Here is a 17500-nt window from a genome sequence, read left to right on the forward strand (position 1 = left end):
AGGAAAGGAAATATCAACACAACCATGGAAAACAATCAATGTAAACACAATTCCAAGATCACATTGAAAGCTTAACAATAACCTCTTAAAATAAAGGTAGAAAAACAAGGAATTTATAAGAATTACTATAAATATAGTGTAACAAAATAGTGCAAGTGTGAAAAATGTAAACATAGCGAAACTATTAACTATTTTCTGCAGGTTTAGTGCCAGGAAGTTACAGCTGTGTAACATTTTGATTTGGTGTGTTATTCTATGGAAGTACAATTTTGTTTTGCAGTAATTATTTAACTATTATTATACCAAATTACAAATTTTTTAAAGTAGCGCATTTTGTCATTTGTTTTATTTATACAGTGAATTCAAAACATGGAGGCATGGCGGAGATATTTCTATAACAATTGTGTCTTATTCCAAACAAGCCGTTTTGGATTTGCCCCAACTTGTGACGTTTACCAACATGTGACTGGGCTGGACTGATAAAACTATATAAAAATATATTAGGGCTGCAACAACTAATCGATTAAATTGATTAAAATCGATTATAAAAATAGTTGGCGACTAATTTAGTCATCGATTCGTTGGATCTATGCGCTGGGGCTACGTTTTTTTTTTTTTTTTTTTTAACCTTTATAAACTGCAACATTTACAAACAGCTGAGAAACCTTTATTTATAAACTGCAACATTTACAAACAGCTGAGAAACCTTTATTTATAAACTGCAACATTTACAAACAGCTGAGAAACAATAATCAAAATAATAGGGGTGTAACGGTACGTGTATTTGTATCGAACTGTTTCGGTACGGGGGTTTCGGTTCGGGGCGGAGGTGTACCGAACGAGTTTCCACACGGACATATTAAGTAGCGTACTGCACGTTGTATAAACAATACTCAAAATGTCGGACATTTGAGGCATTTAAGAAATTCCGCCCTGACAGCTCCGCAAAAGAGGACATGTCCGGTGAAAAGAGGACGTATAGTCAGTCTATCCTAGCCCATTAGCTGCTAGCATGCTAGCAAAAGAGGACATGTCCGGTGATCAGGCTAGGTCCTGACAATACGTCCTCTTTTCACCGGATGCGGGGCTGTCCGGGCGGTGTGTCTTAAATGCCTCAAATGTCCGGCATTTTGAGTTTGGGTTGCGTGAATTTTCAATGTACGTTCAGGGTTAAGAAGGTTAAAAACAAAACAAATTGTGGAGGTGTGCGCAGCAGCATTCGTGAGGGAGGGTGAGAGAGCGAGAGAGTTGTGATAAACGCGCGTGCGTCGTCAGGCTCTGCTTTTTATCGATAGATTTATCAGATTTAATTTATTATCTATAGCAGGGGTGTCAAAAGTGTGCATTTTTGTAACATTTTCCTTGTTTAATTTGGCAAGTTGAAAGAACATGGCGCCAGTATGCTGTTTTTTTTTCAATAAAATACTGGAAAGGATAGAAATGTAGTTTGTCTCTTTTATCCGATTATTAATCGATTAATCAAAGTAATAATCAACAGATTAATCGATTATCAAATGAATCGTTAGTTGCAGCCCTAAAATATATATATCGCGATAGATACATCATCGATATCAATATAAAATGCATTCGATATGTAGTTATATTTTTTGGGTCGGAAGAAACTAGAAATTACAAAGCAAGATTCGTTGCATGAAGTCACTCTCGCTCTGGGAACCCAGGTTAACAGGAACAGTGTTTCCCATAAACTGCCAAGATACCTGTGGCGGTGGGGGCGTGGCTATGGGTGTAGTCACCATGACATCATCGAGTAATTTGCATAATTTACTACAATGATATGATTTTCTCTAAAAAGGCTAAAAAAATGTATAGTTACTAATTAAATATTAACAGTTTTGTTTTAAACGTCCATCCATCCATCCATTTTACAATATAATTACAACACTTTATGTACATATTTATATACAGATTTGAACAATAAGTTATTCACTGAAATATATTTATTAATTGTGGTTCTTACAAAAAATATATCTTATAAAATATAAAAGCTAAAATGTCTCTTAAAGCTCTGCCCCTTTAATTAGTGCATACTAAATAATTTAACTTTAGCCTACTTCTACAACCATATTATTTACCAGCAACATAAAGTGAAACAGAGGCAGAGGTGTCCTGCCACAGTCAGTAACAAATAAACAGAAAACAGTAGTGGTGGTAGATAGACACAGAGCTTCATCAAACATCTGATCCGTCTCTCTCCAGCTGTCCTTTCAAAATAAATGCATTCAAATCCCGAAAATAAAAATTAAGAAAATCAGAGTCGGTGCTGCACACTGCACAGGTTCGGACCACTTTTGAACTTGTTTGCCAAGACGTCTTACCCTCGTATATTGATCCGGTCGGTCCGTTCTTCTTTTACGTCGTCGTCGTCGTCGTCGTCTTCTTCTTCTGGCCCACCAGGTGAATTAAGTGCTATTGGCGGAGTTACAATGCATAGTAGGCTACCGCCACCTGCTGCACCGGAATTGTAACTACAAGCTACATTCACAGACAGAGTCCCATTGCTTTTATGAGCGGTTGAGCGAGTCAAAAGCCGAAAAATCTGTCGCTGTCCGGCTTGGCTGCGTGGGGGCGGTGGTCCCTGGTTCCCTGGGCACCACACCTACTGTTTGTGGGTTGGGCTCTCGGGGAGGCTGGGGCCGTACTCTGGCTCCCACACACACTGGGAGTCAAATGTATTGTACATACAAATTCACATATACTCACATACATACATACACACATAGGTACCTACGCTCCCACATACATATACAAATACAGTACATATTTACATACTCAAAGTTCGTACATCCACACGCACATTCATCATACAAACATACACATACACATACTGTACATATACATTCACTGTACAAACATACATATACACATACTGTACATATACACTCACTGTACAAACACACATACACATTCTGTACATATACAAGTACATATGCATACATACACTCATGCACATAATCACGTTTCATCAAACATATATTAACGTTGTTGCCCTAAGGTAAACTGGGTAACACATGGCACACTGACAAAGCTTAACCTATTGTTACTATAACAATCTACAGGGTTAATGTAGGTTGCTTCTCTTTCTTCCCCTCCATTTTTCTGCATTCTTTCGTATCTCAAGTTATCATTACGTACAGGTATATGTATTGTTGCATTTGAACAACTGTATTGTTGATAATAAAGGTAAAGTATTGGTATTGTTCATTATCAATAGCGCTATTTCTATTGGTATTTGTATTGCTCCATTTGTAGTGTAATAATGCTCATTGTCATTTCTGTATTGTTTTTTATTTTCGCTAACTGCTTATTTGCTATTACTTTTACCATCATATTTGTGCATGTCGTTTTTGCTGATGTTGCTCTATTGTTGTTGTTGTTGTGTTTGCTGTTGTTGTTTTTGTCTCTCTGTCTAATCCCCCTCTTGTCCCCACAATTTCCCCCTCTGTCTCCTTTTTTCTCTCTTTCTATCCCCTCCTGCTCCGGCCCGGCTGCACCAAATGATAATATAAATACATTTAATAAAGTCAAATACAAATAAGGCAACAAGAGAAGTATCCTACACTTCTCTTTTGTAAAGTAAATCTGAACAGCCGATATGGGCATCTACATCAACTATATGATTTGCCTGAGAAGCTGGACAGGACAAAAAAATATATATATTTTTAAATTTTTATTTTTAAATTTTTTTTTATTTGTGGCGGACGTAATTCTTTCGTGGCGGGCCGCCACAAATAAATGAATGTGTGGGAAACACTGAGGAAACAGGAAGTGTCACTGAGCAATGAGAGTGACACGCTAACAGCCAATCAGGTAACAGTATCTACCAAATTTGGTTGTGCCGTTTTTCTGTCTCGCTGTGGATACTCTGCACGGAGTGAGGAGAGAAAGTGTGATATCGTAATTTAACTCAATAACAGAAACATGTCTTTAGTTTTGTTTCTTTTAATGAGCAGCTTCCTAAACTACTCTGTGTAGTGTTGAATAGCTTATACTCTACTGCCATCTAGTGTCTCGAAACTGCAACTACTTTCAAATTTACTGCAATTATTTTACCACCTGGCTACCATGAGTTTATGTAACGAAATTTCGTTCTTATCTGTGCTGTAAAGTTCAAATTTGAATGACAATAAAAAGGAAGTCTAAGTCTAAGTGTAAGATACCTTCTCCACAGACAAATAGCACCCTAGGTAAGTTGGAAATTGTTTTACTGTATTTTTTGGCCGGCTTAAATAAGTCATAAAAAGTATCAAGTATTATTGATATTGATTACTATAAAGCACCTAAATCGCCTAGCCTTAGATATCTTCATAAAGTTTATGGTAGAGGTTTAGCAAAATTGCTTTACACGAGTCTGCCATTCTAGTCCAAAGTTGTAGTCAATAAGTTCCTTCTTTTTTTCTTTGTCCCCTTGTGGGGCAGACTGGCTCGTACATGCACATGCATCCTCCGCTGTTTCATTTTCTAATACAAAGTAGCGTATAGTTGTAACTTACATCTGTCCGTAGACTCGCTACGGAAGCGCTAAAAACTACCACTTTTGTAAAAAAAATACAATAAAATTAACTTCACCTTCTGTAGACACTCCCCTAATAATATGGTAGGGAAAACACTGTGTATTCATTATACATTCTCCCATGTCTTTCCAGGTCAGGCTCAGTTCCAGAAGGTGCTGGTGGAGCGCCTAGCAACAAACGTTTGCACCAGACCCAGGCCCAAGTTGATGAGGTACAATAACTTATTGGTCCACCACAGGTGTGCCTAATTGTCTTTCTTTCAAGGGCCTAAGTGAAAATGTGCCGAACACAGTGGTTTTAAGCCAGACCTGGGCAAATTAAGGCCCAGGGGCCACATGCTGCCCGTTAATCTTTTCAATCTGGCCCGCCCGACATTCCCAAATAATTGTTTTAGATATTTAAGATCGAAACTGTAGCTGCCATTATGATGTGCAGTGATGTTTTCAAATGACCGTAAGTATTTCAATGTTCGGAATTTGCGCTTTTGCATGATATACTAGTTACTATGGTAACCTGAGGCACCAAGCAGTGTGGGTGGGGAGCGTTTCCACAGGGTGTTTCCAGAGCGGCCAGCCTGAAATGCGGGTTTCAGGGACAGACGAGGAAGGAGATTTTTACAACATAGTTCTAAAGCTTAGTGATGTATCAGATATATCAGATTGTAGGTGGTTTTTTTTACCCTTCACATTCATATTTCGCTGTGTTTGTTGCATTTTTGTTGCGTTTCGCTTGATTTTAAAATATGTCGATCGAGATGGGGTGTGACGTTCACATGTTGTCAATATTCAGTATTTTATAGTTCATAGTTAATATTGTAAACCCCACATTCTTTATTGTCATGTACATTCTGGGGGGTCTCATTCAGTAAAACATTTTTTAATTCCATTCCGTTTTTCAAGGCGGTCTGTCATAACATTCAATCAGACATTTGCCTGCGAAAGACATGTCTTTGGGAAGCCATCCTTTGGTGGGCCTAAAGAAATGACCCATTTTGGATACCACTTGTCTAACAGGTCACTCTTTCCCTTTTTGCAGTAAAGAAAGTATCACTAGTGTACTGAATAGTAATCCTGTATATCGGTCTGTGCCGATGTCCGATGAGTCAATTAATCGAACAATAAATGAAAATGAAGTATGTAACTATTCCGGCCTCGATAATCGCCTTATGCACGCGTTGTTACGGCTGCAAGAGGCAAAACGGTCACTCTTATCAGCAGCTGCCGACATTTGTACTCCATGCACATGAACGCTAAAAATGATAACCGCTGTAAAACTCCCTAAGGTTAGTATTACCGTATTAAATCAAAATGATTGAAAAACTGTGATTGATAACTGCAGTTTGAGAAACTTATGGAAGGACTAGCGTTAGCTTGCTAGCTAGCTTAAATGCTAACATGAAAACGAGAGACGTTTACGTCTTTTCCTATTAAGAAACATCATGACGAGAGACGTTTACATCTTTTCCCATTAAGAAATGTCATACCGCAATTTAAACTTGTTTAAACACATTGCTGTCTAAACAACTAAGATACAGTATTCACATTGGACATGAAGGCTGTGCTGTCGTTGCACAAAGTGATCGATATCAACCGAGGTCTGTTCAACAGGAAGTGAACTCGCGTGACCTCACATAAACCCGAATTAAAAATAACCGATCACCCCAATTGCATTTATTAAAAAAACATTCTAAAACCTCTGAAAGAAGACAAACATATTTAAAGACACATACAAATAAATATGGCTCTTATGAAGTTTCTTCTGCCAAGAAACTCTATTGTGTGGTGTTTTTTTTGTTATAAAAATAAGATTTTAGGTTTTTTTGTAAATACTTATTGCGCACATTCAACAATACCACAAAATATTAAAAAACTGTGATTGCTTTGGTCGCAATAATCATTCAGCCATTTTATTTATTGTGTTTGTTGTGTCTATTTGAGGGTCCTCCACCCCTTCTTTAACAGAGACAAAACATTGTTTTGCTTTTGGTTGTGATTTTTATTCAAGTGCAAAGTTGATATATTTTATTTTAATGTCTGTTTTTAATAACCTGGAGAGTTAAATGTTTGTTTATATTCTAATTAGAGTGTTAAAATATACGACAAATACACATTTACTGCATTTGAAAGGATTTACTTGCATTATTATTATGTATTATTATTACATCAGTAGTTAATTTGGTCTCAAAATAATATTGACAATAATATTGTTTATCAGCAATCATTTGTAGGTCAATATATCGTCAAGCAAAATTTGTTATCGGCCCAGGCCTAACTATACAGGTAAAAGCCAGTAAATTAGAATATTTTGAAAAACTTGATTTATTTCAGTAATTGCATTCAAAAGGTGTAACTTGTACATTATATTTATTCATTGCACACAGACTGATGCATTCAAATGTTTATTTCATTTAATTTTGATGATTTGAAGTGGCAACAAATGAAAATCCAAAATTCCGTGTGTCACAAAATTAGAATATTACTTAAGACTAATACAAAAAAGGGATTTTTAGAAATGTTGGCCAACTGAAAAGTATTAAAATGAAAAATATGAGCATGTACAATACTCAATACTTGGTTGGAGCTCCTTTTGCCTCAATTACTGCGTTAATGCGGCGTGGCATGGAGTCGATGAGTTTCTGGCACTGCTCAGGTGTTATGAGAGCCCAGGTTGCTCTGATAGTGGCCTTCAACTCTTCTGCGTTTTTGGGTCTGGCATTCTGCATCTTCCTTTTCACAATACCCCACAGATTTTCTATGGGGCTAAGGTCACGGGAGTTGGCGGGCCAATTTAGAACAGAAATATCATGGTCCGTAAACCAGACACGGGTAGATTTTGCGCTGTGTGCAGGCGCCAAGTCCTGTTGGAACTTGAAATCTCCATCTCCATAGAGCAGGTCAGCAGCAGGAAGCATGAAGTGCTCTAAAACTTGCTGGTAGACGGCTGCGTTGACCCTGGAAAAAAGAGCTGGACTGCTGCTGAGTTGTCCAAAGTCATGTTTTCTGACGAAAGCAAATTTTGCATTTCCTTTGGAAATCGAGGTCCCAGAGTCTGGAGGAAGACAGGAGAGGCACAGGATCCACGTTGCCTGAAGTCTAGTGTAAAGTTTCCACCATCAGTGATGGTTTGGGGTGCCATGTCATCTGCTGGTGTCGGTCCACTCTGTTTCCTGAGATCCAGGGTCAACGCAGCCGTCTACCAGCAAGTTTTAGAGCACTTCATGCTTCCTGCTGCTGACCTGCTCTATGGAGATGGAGATTTCAAGTTCCAACAGGACTTGGCGCCTGCACACAGCGCAAAATCTACCCGTGCCTGGTTTACGGACCATGGTATTTCTGTTCTAAATTGGCCCGCCAACTCCCCTGACCTTAGCCCCATAGAAAATCTGTGGGGTATTGTGAAAAGGAAGATGCAGAATGCCAGACCCAAAAACGCAGAAGAGTTGAAGGCCACTATCAGAGCAACCTGGGCTCTCATAACACCTGAGCAGTGCCAGAAACTCATGGACTCCATGCCACGCCGCATTAACGCAGTAATTGAGGCAAAAGGAGCTCCAACCAAGTATTGAGTATTGTACATGCTCATATTTTTCATATTCATACTTTTCAGTTGGCCAACATTTCTAAAAATCCCTTTTTTGTATTAGCCTTAAGTAATATTCTAATTTTGTGACACACGGAATTTTGGATTTTCATTTGTTGCCACTTCAAATCATCAAAATTAAATGAAATAAACATTTGAATGCATCAGTCTGTGTGCAATGAATAAATATAATGTACAAGTTACACCTTTTGGATGCAGTTACTGAAATAAATCAAGTTTTTCAAAATATTCTAATTTACTGGCTTTTACCTGTAAGACGTTTCTTTCAAGTTACCAGTTACTAAACGCAACACTTTTGAGGATGTAACGGTATTATAAATACTGCAGTATTTTGGTTTCAAAGTCTTCTCAATAATACCGTGGCAAGTGAGGGTATTAAACAAAAACTTTTTTTTCCTGGCGTTTTAGCGTCGGCTGGGTCTGTATATAAACTACATCTCCCAGAATCCTCTGTGCACCGTGGGAACGGCAAGGTGGGGGCATGGAATGCCTTAAGCAGGAAGTGAAGTGTGCTCGTACTCGTCGTAGACAAAAGGAATTGTTTTTTTGGACTTTAAATCTGTGCACATAGCTGTTTGAGTTATGTTGCTTAACAAACCGACAAACAAACCCTGGCAAAAACATAACGTCTTTGGCGGAGTCTGTGTTCTGAAAATCGAAGCGCGGCACTTACGTTTTTCGCGTTTCCAAGGCGACACAGAGCCAGCCGATCTCGTCTCAACGCACAGGAAATCACCAAAAAAAAAAATCAACACGGGAATACGAGTACCGTATTTTCCGCACCATAAGGCGCCCCGTGTTATTAGCCGCACGTTTAATGAACGGAATATTTCAAAACTTTGTTTACCTATTAGCCGCCCCGTGCTATTAGCCGCACCTACGCTACGCTAAAGGGAATGTCAACAAAACAGTCAGATAGGTCAGTCAAACTTTAATAATATATTACAAACCAGCGTTCTAACAACTCTGTTCACTCCCAAAATGTAATGTACAAATGTGCAATCACAAAAATAGTAACACTCAAAATAGTGCAGAGCAATAGCAACATCAATAACTCAACGTTGCTCATACGTTAGTGTCACACGACACACAAAATAAACATTTAAAGCTCACTTTCTGAAGTTATTACTCATCCACAAATCCCTCGAATTATTCTTCTTCGGTGTGCTTCACTTGTTTTTTGACACCATCGATGATGTGGACGCGCATGCAGTCATAGATCAACAGGAACGGCGCTGCGTGAAAAAAGTCACCCGGTGTCTTCGCGTAAACGTCTATCAACCACTCGCTCATCTTTTCTTCATCCATCCATCCCTTCGAGGTAGCTTTTATGATGACGCCGGCTGGAAAGTTCTCTTTTGGCAAGGTCTTCCTTTTGAATATCACCGTGGGTGGAAGTTTCTGGCCGTTAGCATGGCAAGCTAGAACCACAGTAGGACGACTTCTCATTCCCTGTGGTGCGAATATTCACCGTACGTGTTCCCGTTGTATCCACAGTGCGGTTCACATGAATATCAAAAGTCAGTGGAACCTTGTACGCGTGTCTCTTAGTAGGAGACATTTTGTTGTCTTTACAGAAATACACAAATGAAATGAAACGTAATATCCGCGCGCTTCTTCTTCTACGGGGGCGGGTGCTCACCTTGGCGGTTGCTTACAGTAGAAGAAGAAGCGCTTCCTCTTTTACGGGGAAAAAAGATGGCGGCTGTTTACCGTAGTTGCGAGACCTAAACTTTATGAAAATAAATATGAATATCTATCCATATATAAGGCGCACCGGGTTATTAGCCGCACTGTCTGCTTTTGAGAAAAATTGTGGTTTTTAGGTGCGGCTTATGGTGCGGAAAATACGGTAAGCTAAAAAGCTACTTGAAACATCCTCAATTCATCCATCCATTTTCTACCGCTTGTCTGGAAACAACATTGTCCAGACTGATATAAAAATGTCCACTGTAGAGGACACTGCTTCCCATAATATAAAAGTTGAAGGACACTAAAGTGTACATTATTGTTTTACACTTGTTACACTGTGGATGTTTACATTGTTACTTTGACGACATCAACTGTAAGTTATTATTTTAGATATTTCCTTAAAACTGTGGATGTTCCTAAATAATTATTTGCACTCAGAAATACTTGTTTGTAGTAGAAAATATGATTAGAAATTTTTAAGCATTATGTCTGTGTTCACTTACAGTAAGCGTGTTTATCTTAAACATTCCTGCCACTTCATTTTACACACTTTGGCATTTTTACCATGCCTTTTTTCATGGTCCATGGTTCTTGTCCGGAAAAAGGTAGAGTGCGATTTCCGTGTTGGCGAGTAGATCCTGCCCCAAGTGGGGGAGTTCAAGTACCTCGGAGTCTTGTTCACGAGTGAAGGAATAGTGGATTGTGAGATCGACAGGCGGATCAGTGCGGCGTCTGCAGTGATGCGGACCCTGTATCTGAGGAAGGAGCTGAGCCAGAAGGCATAGCTCACAATTTACCTGCGATCTACGTTCCTATCCACACCTATGGTCATGAGCTTTGGGTTATGACCGACCGGTAGCAGGACTCTCCCTTAGAGATAGGATTAGAAGCTATGGGGAGGTGCTTAGGGCGCGTCCGACCGGTAGGAGGCCAAGGGGAAGACCCAGGACATGGTGTTGAGACTATGTCTCTCAGCGGCCTGGGAACGCCTTGGGATCCCCCGGGAAGAGTTGGACGAAGTAGCTTGGGAGATGAAAGTCTGGGCTTCTCTGCTTAGGCTGCTGCCCTCACGATCCAACTTCGGATAAACGGAAAAAGATGGATGTATATTCCGTAATATTATCATACAATGGCCTTAATACCGTGATAATATCCTACTGTGAGATTTTGAATCCGTTACATCCCTAGTAAATTGTCTCCTGTTCCTAGACTACTCTTAAACACCAGGGGGCAAACAGTGACGCAAATTTAAGATTTTAAAAAAACTCAGATAGCTTATTGTATTCAATGAAAAGAAAAAGTGCAGGTTGAATTTGAGAGGTAGTGCAAAATAAGTGTGTGAATGTTAATGATCATTTCAGGAACAATAAGGTTTTTTCTACAAACAAAACATGCTATATCTGAGTAGTTGAATCGGAGCAAATACATAAACAAAAAGTGTGATTGAAAAAATATTTGATTGGAAAAAAATATTTTTTCCTTCTGATTAAGTTCGTAGGCAAATTTAATCTCCCATTCTGGACCAATAATTCAGTCACATAGTCAAACTCGTATTGAGGGTGGAATTCCCCCAGAATTCCCCCACGCAATACAGCATGAGCTATAGTGACACTGTCTCTCGCCAGGTGCATTTACAAGATATGAACAAAGCAAGTGCTCCTTTAAAGGGGAACTGCACTTTTTTTGGAATATTGCCTATCGTTCACAATCATTATGAGATACAAGAAGACAAAATGTTTTGGTTTTTTTGCATTCTAATATGTAAAAATCATCTCGTACTTGCTGGCTAGCAATGCAGCTAATTGGAGTAATCAATTTTACCTTTAAATCACTTTAAAAATGCATTCAAAAACCATCAACAATACTTCATTTACGTTCTGTAACCTATATAATAACCAAGCTGTAGCAACATTGTTATTGTAAGAGTGAACACTGAGGAACTCTTTTAGCCGCACCGGACTATAAGCCGCAGATATATACGTTGTGAAATAAGTTATTTACACAAAAATAATTTGTAAATGTTCATTTACATACCCTAATTGTTTCCAAACAGTGTCTGTAACACGGCAGTAAAACGGCTGATCAAACAAAACAGCAGTCATTGTCATGTCATCAAACACTGAGAAACTCTTTTTCTAGCGTAGTAACACATCGGCATGCTACGGTATTAGCCGTAAAAGCTAACTACAGCAGGAGATAATCTAGCTTCTACATCAACACGAAACACGTTTGACATTATAATGCGATAGGACACTAATTTGTAGTGACTGAAAAACATGAACAATCATATTACACTATCTGTAAAGTATTATTTCATGTTTTGTTTGTACACAGCTAGCCATGTGTATATTGTACATATTACATATTGTTATGAAGGTGTCTGTTACTACATTGTATTAGGGCTGCAACAACTAATCGATTAAATCGATTAAAATCGATTATAAAAATAGTTGCCGATTAATTTAGTCATCGATTCGTTGGATCTATGCTATGCGCATGCGCAGAGGCTTTTAATTTTTTTTTTTGTATTTTTTTTTTTATTTTTTTTTTTTTAAATAAACCTTTATTTATAAACTGCAACATGTACAAACAGCTGAGAAACAATAATCAAAATAAGTATGGTGCCAGTATGTTGGTTTTTTTCAATAAAATACTGGAAAGGATAGAAATGTAGTTTGTCTCTTTTATCCGATTATTAATCAATTAATCGAAGTAATAATCGACAGATTAATCGATTATCAAATTAATCGTTAGTTGCAGCCCTACATTATATATATACTTGCATTGTGTATATTGTACATATTACATATTGTTATGAAGGTGTCTGTTACTACATTGTATATATATACTTGCATTGTGTATATTGTACATATTACATATTGTTATGAAGGTGTATGTTACTACATTATATATATACTTGCAGTGTGTATATTGTACATATTACATATTTTTATGAAGGTTTCTGTTACTACATTATATATATACTTGCAGTGTGTATATAAAACATATTACATATTGTTATGAAGGTGTCTGTTACTACATTATATATACTTGCAGTGTGTATATAACATATTACATATTGTTATGAAGGTGTCTGTTACTACATTCTATATACAGTATACTTGCAGTGTGTGTATTGTACATATTGAAGGTGTCTGTTACTACATTATATATATATACTTGTGTGTATATAAAATGTTGATGGAGGGTTTTGAAGTTGTTTTAGAGACTTTGAAGGCTACAACAGTGATTCCCATTAGCCGCATCGTTCAAGCATTTTTTATAGGGTTAGGGTTCTTCAACCCCCCCAAAAAAATGTGTTCTTGTCTCATAATGATTGTGAACGATCCAAAAAAAATTGTGGTTCCCCATTAAGCTGTTGTCTTCCAACTTCTCTGCTAGTGCTGGCCATAATTTTATCTTTTGTGCTCCAGTTACAACAATTTCAGCGGGCAGGCACAACAGTGATTGGACATTTGGGAACAATTGTTTTGAAATATGAACATGTGAGGTCGACCAGTATCTCGCAACGAATTATGTGACTTCAAAGTTACATGCTTGCTTTCAACGTTAACCTTTGGTGTTTGGGGTTGAGGTAAAATCCAATATTCATAGCCCTACAACTAACATCATCTTTTTAGATTACACTGTTACTTGCTCTGCTGCATTATACAAATTCTCACCCATTATTGGTACTGTTATCTCCCAGTTTTATTTGGGGAAAGTGACGTCGATGCACAAACCCCAGTATTGATCCCGGCCCCCTCTGACTCTCTCGACTGAGCAACACTATGAGTCATTGTTCCTTGATGTGTGTCTCAAGCAGAGTATTGCATAACCCCTGGCATCACTCTCATGAATCACCACTTTGAGAAAATAGTTGCTCTCAAACAAGGCTCACATGTCTGTGCACATGCTTGACAATATTGTGTGGTAGAGTTACGTCTGAGAGAGGTGAAAATATATACAAAAATGTGCCCTTTTCTTCCAATTTGCAGCTTGCATCATCATATGAAAGCGAATCTTAAGGTTCCCCTTTTTCCAGGTGGTTCTGCTGAGTTTAGCCCCGCCCACACAGAACCTTATGTCCACAGAGAAGGCAATTGGTTGCAGGAAGTTTATATAATCACTGTACATGGTTATGTAAGACTTGCACGCTGCTCTGCACACTCCTGCTCTGTCTGAGGGGGTGGCTATAGTAAAATGGTTTGTGGATCAGTGGAACATGTTGGTGGCTTGGTGTACTTTCTGATAATGCTGTCTTGACACACACATACACACAGACTGGTCTGGCCTTTGACCACAATGTTATTGTTATGTGTCTGTGCTGATTGTGTTCTGAATAACTGTTATTATAGAGTACATACAGAATATATTTCCACTGTATTATGGCTGAAAGATTGTATGTTTGGCTGAAAAAATATGCTCAATAGAGCCATTAGAATTTAACTGTGTCTTAAAGGGGACCTATGATGATTTTAATCTACTTTCAACATGCTTCTTTGTGGTCTATATTAGTGTTGGGCTGCAAAAAAATATGTTTTTCAGCTGCGGTCCGTATGGGCCGCTGCAGTACTAAGTTGTAATACACTTTTCCACCAGTTGTGGCAGTAATGACAATGTCAATCAAACAGAAGAAAATTGGAGCTAAAGTGATAGAGGTTTCTTAAGCGCAAAAATTATAACTAAAACTGGTGAAGCTGTATTTTCATTTGCACTGACAGTTTATTTAAGAAACATATATATTATTATTATTATTATTTTCGTTAGAATCTATATATTTTAGCACTGCGTTATCGTATGTAAATTTATTTCTTATCAGTTTTTTTTAATCCCTTCTTTTGCAGCATATTTATTTTTGTAATCAGCCTGACCTAAGCCTTGATAATAATTTTTCGGATTAACACATGGTTTCATTCGTTTGATAAAGTTTATCCTGTTATACTGTAAGTAGTTTAGATATTTTGAATACTATTAAAATTAAGAGTAATATTACTAATTCAGTGTTTATATATGAAAAGAACGGGGTGAATCATCTTGTCCTTCATTAGGTATCTTTGACCCATTTGGCCCGTTAGCATCACATAGTGCAGGCCTGGCCTACCCGTGGCTCCCGAGCCACATGCGGCTCTTTGCCCAGATTCATGCGGCTCTTACGTTTATATCAAAGTTTGTCTTTGTGTTTTTTTAATGTGCGTGTTCGGCGAGCGAGACGGTCTGCAAGAGCGGTCACTCTTTTGCATCGGTTTCTGCGACTGCGGGCGTTTGAACTACAAATAAACGGTAGTAATGTTAACCGCTGTAAAACTCCTGACGGTTCGTATTACCGTATTGAAATAAAATGATCAAAAAACCTCATTCGTAACAGCACTTTGATACAGACTGGCGCTAGCTTGCTAGCTAGCTTAAATGCTAACATGTAAACAACAGCCATTAACGTCCTTCCCCATTACGAAACATCATTCCCCAATCTAAACTTGTACAAACACATTGCTGTCTAAACATGTGAGTGACAGTAATCAAATTAAACATAAAAGATGTGCTGTTTTTGCACAAAGTTATCGTTAACTCGACAGTTTTGAGTTGAAACAGACGGATGTCTCTTCAACAGCAAGTGAACTCACGTGACGTCACACAAACCGGAATTGAAAAAACTGATATGCCTTTACAATTTACAATAAAAGATAAACATATTCAAACAAATAAATAAAAATATTATGGTTCTTATCAAGCCATAACAATATTTTGATGTTTCCTTTGCCAAGAGAGTATATTGTGTGTGTATTTGTTTTGGTTATTAAAAGAAACACAACTTGGTTAAAAGATTTTACTGTGTGTAAGTACTTTTTGAGCACATTTAACAATATCACGATAAAAATTATAATCGTAATCATTTTGGTCACAATAACATTTATTTAGCCATTTTGTTTGTTTTGGTTGTATATATTTTAGGGTGCCCCACCCCTCCTTAAATGAGAAATAACCTATTTTATTGCTTTTGGTTGTGATTTTTATTCAAGTGCAACATTTTGCTTGCAGAGTATATTTTATTTTTTATTATTTTGTTGTGTTATTTAACTTGCTATTTAAAAGTGTACATTTCAATTACAATATTAAAATGTACTGGAAATACACGTTAATTGCATTTGAAAGGGTATACTTCCATTATTATTTTCAATTGTCATTACATCAGTGGTTAATTTGGTCTCAAAAAAATAATGGCATTAATGTTGTTTACCGGCAATAATTTGTAGGTCAATATATCGTTGAGCAAAATTTGTTATCGGCCCAGGCCTACCTCCACGGCCCCTTTCCAAAAGTATCAGAATGTATCTGCAAAACAATGTACACTGTTAAATATATAACTTGAAGATAAATACAACCTCAATTTTTTTAAGGCCCTGTCGAAAATAAACTTCTTAAACAGTACATACATTCTCTGATCAGGCCATTAAGTACACCTGCCCACTCTCCGATCGATGCACGTAGGTGTTTTGCACTAGGAGTGCTGAATAAACGATTATTTAGCCGATTCTAAATTGATTACTAATTTTCAAGACTTGATTTAAAAAATAAATCTATAAAAATATATTAAGGATGTAACAATAAACGATAGTAATGATAACCGCAGTAAAACTCACGCTGGCTAGTATAACCGTTTTAAATTAAAATTATCGGAAAACCGTGATTGATAACCTCACAGGCTGACTAGCGATAGCTAGTTAGCTAGCTTAAATGATAACATGAACACAATAGACATCAACAATAAAAAATATATAAACTTGTATAAACACATCACTGTCTGAGTAACTAAAACATTCAATTGTGTACATTGAACCAACAGGCTGTGCTGTCTTAGTACAGATTGATCGATATATACACGGAGAAATTCGACACAGTTTTGTTTTTCATAACAACTTCATGAACACAGATGGCGGTGTCTACAACAGGAAGTAGAGTCGCGTGATGTCATACAAACCAGAAATGAAGCCAAGTGAACACTCGCTCTACTCAGCAATACCATTTTACTCATCTTTATCAATAAAAAGTTATAGCATTTTTTAAAAAAAAGGTAGATAAACATTAGTGTTTATCTTCCATTACTGCTCAATATTGTTTTTGTAAAAACCAGAACAATATTTCATGTTTCTTTTCTATAGAAAGTATATTTGTCTATTTATTTTAGTTAGTTTTTAAAAATACATCTTTGTTGAAAGATTTCAGTGTGTATGTAAGTGCTTTTTGAGCCTATTCAACAATACCGCGATAATAATAATCGTGATCATTTTGCTCACATTAACCGTGATATGAAATTTCCACATCCCTACATACCTAATAAATATATGTTTTATGTATTTATTTTTAAATCTTCAAAATTTCAATAATCTATTTTGTTTTTTAAGAATACATTTTTCAATAGATGTTTTTTTAGGCCATTCTTGCGCTTACTTTGCTGATGTCATACGTCGGCAGCCAAGATAAACTCTTGTAACTTGTTTTGTAAAGGTTATCATATCATTTTGTTGTGGACAAATGAACACGGAAGTATTCATGTTATGATAGGAGAGCAGGTGGGAGGGAACGAAACAAGAAGGATCAACACAAATGTTCTGAGGTAGTAAGCAAAGGGAGAAGAGGCTCGCCAACAGCATGTTTTAGAATGACCACAAATGTAC

General features: G+C 37.3%; 1 protein-coding gene across 1 annotated transcript in view; it reads left to right on the forward strand.

The window, feature by feature from the left end:
- Positions 1-17500, forward strand: part of vamp3 (vesicle-associated membrane protein 3 (cellubrevin)) — a 28591-nt gene that overhangs the window by 809 nt on the left and 10282 nt on the right. The window contains exon 2 of the mRNA XM_062054751.1: positions 4665-4743. Within this exon, the coding sequence (XP_061910735.1) occupies positions 4665-4743 (79 nt within the window). The remainder of the gene's footprint in view (positions 1-4664; positions 4744-17500) is intronic.

The sequence above is a fragment of the Entelurus aequoreus genome, linkage group LG01 (genome assembly GCF_033978785.1).
Source record: "Entelurus aequoreus isolate RoL-2023_Sb linkage group LG01, RoL_Eaeq_v1.1, whole genome shotgun sequence".
NCBI classification, from domain to species: domain Eukaryota; kingdom Metazoa; phylum Chordata; class Actinopteri; order Syngnathiformes; family Syngnathidae; genus Entelurus; species Entelurus aequoreus.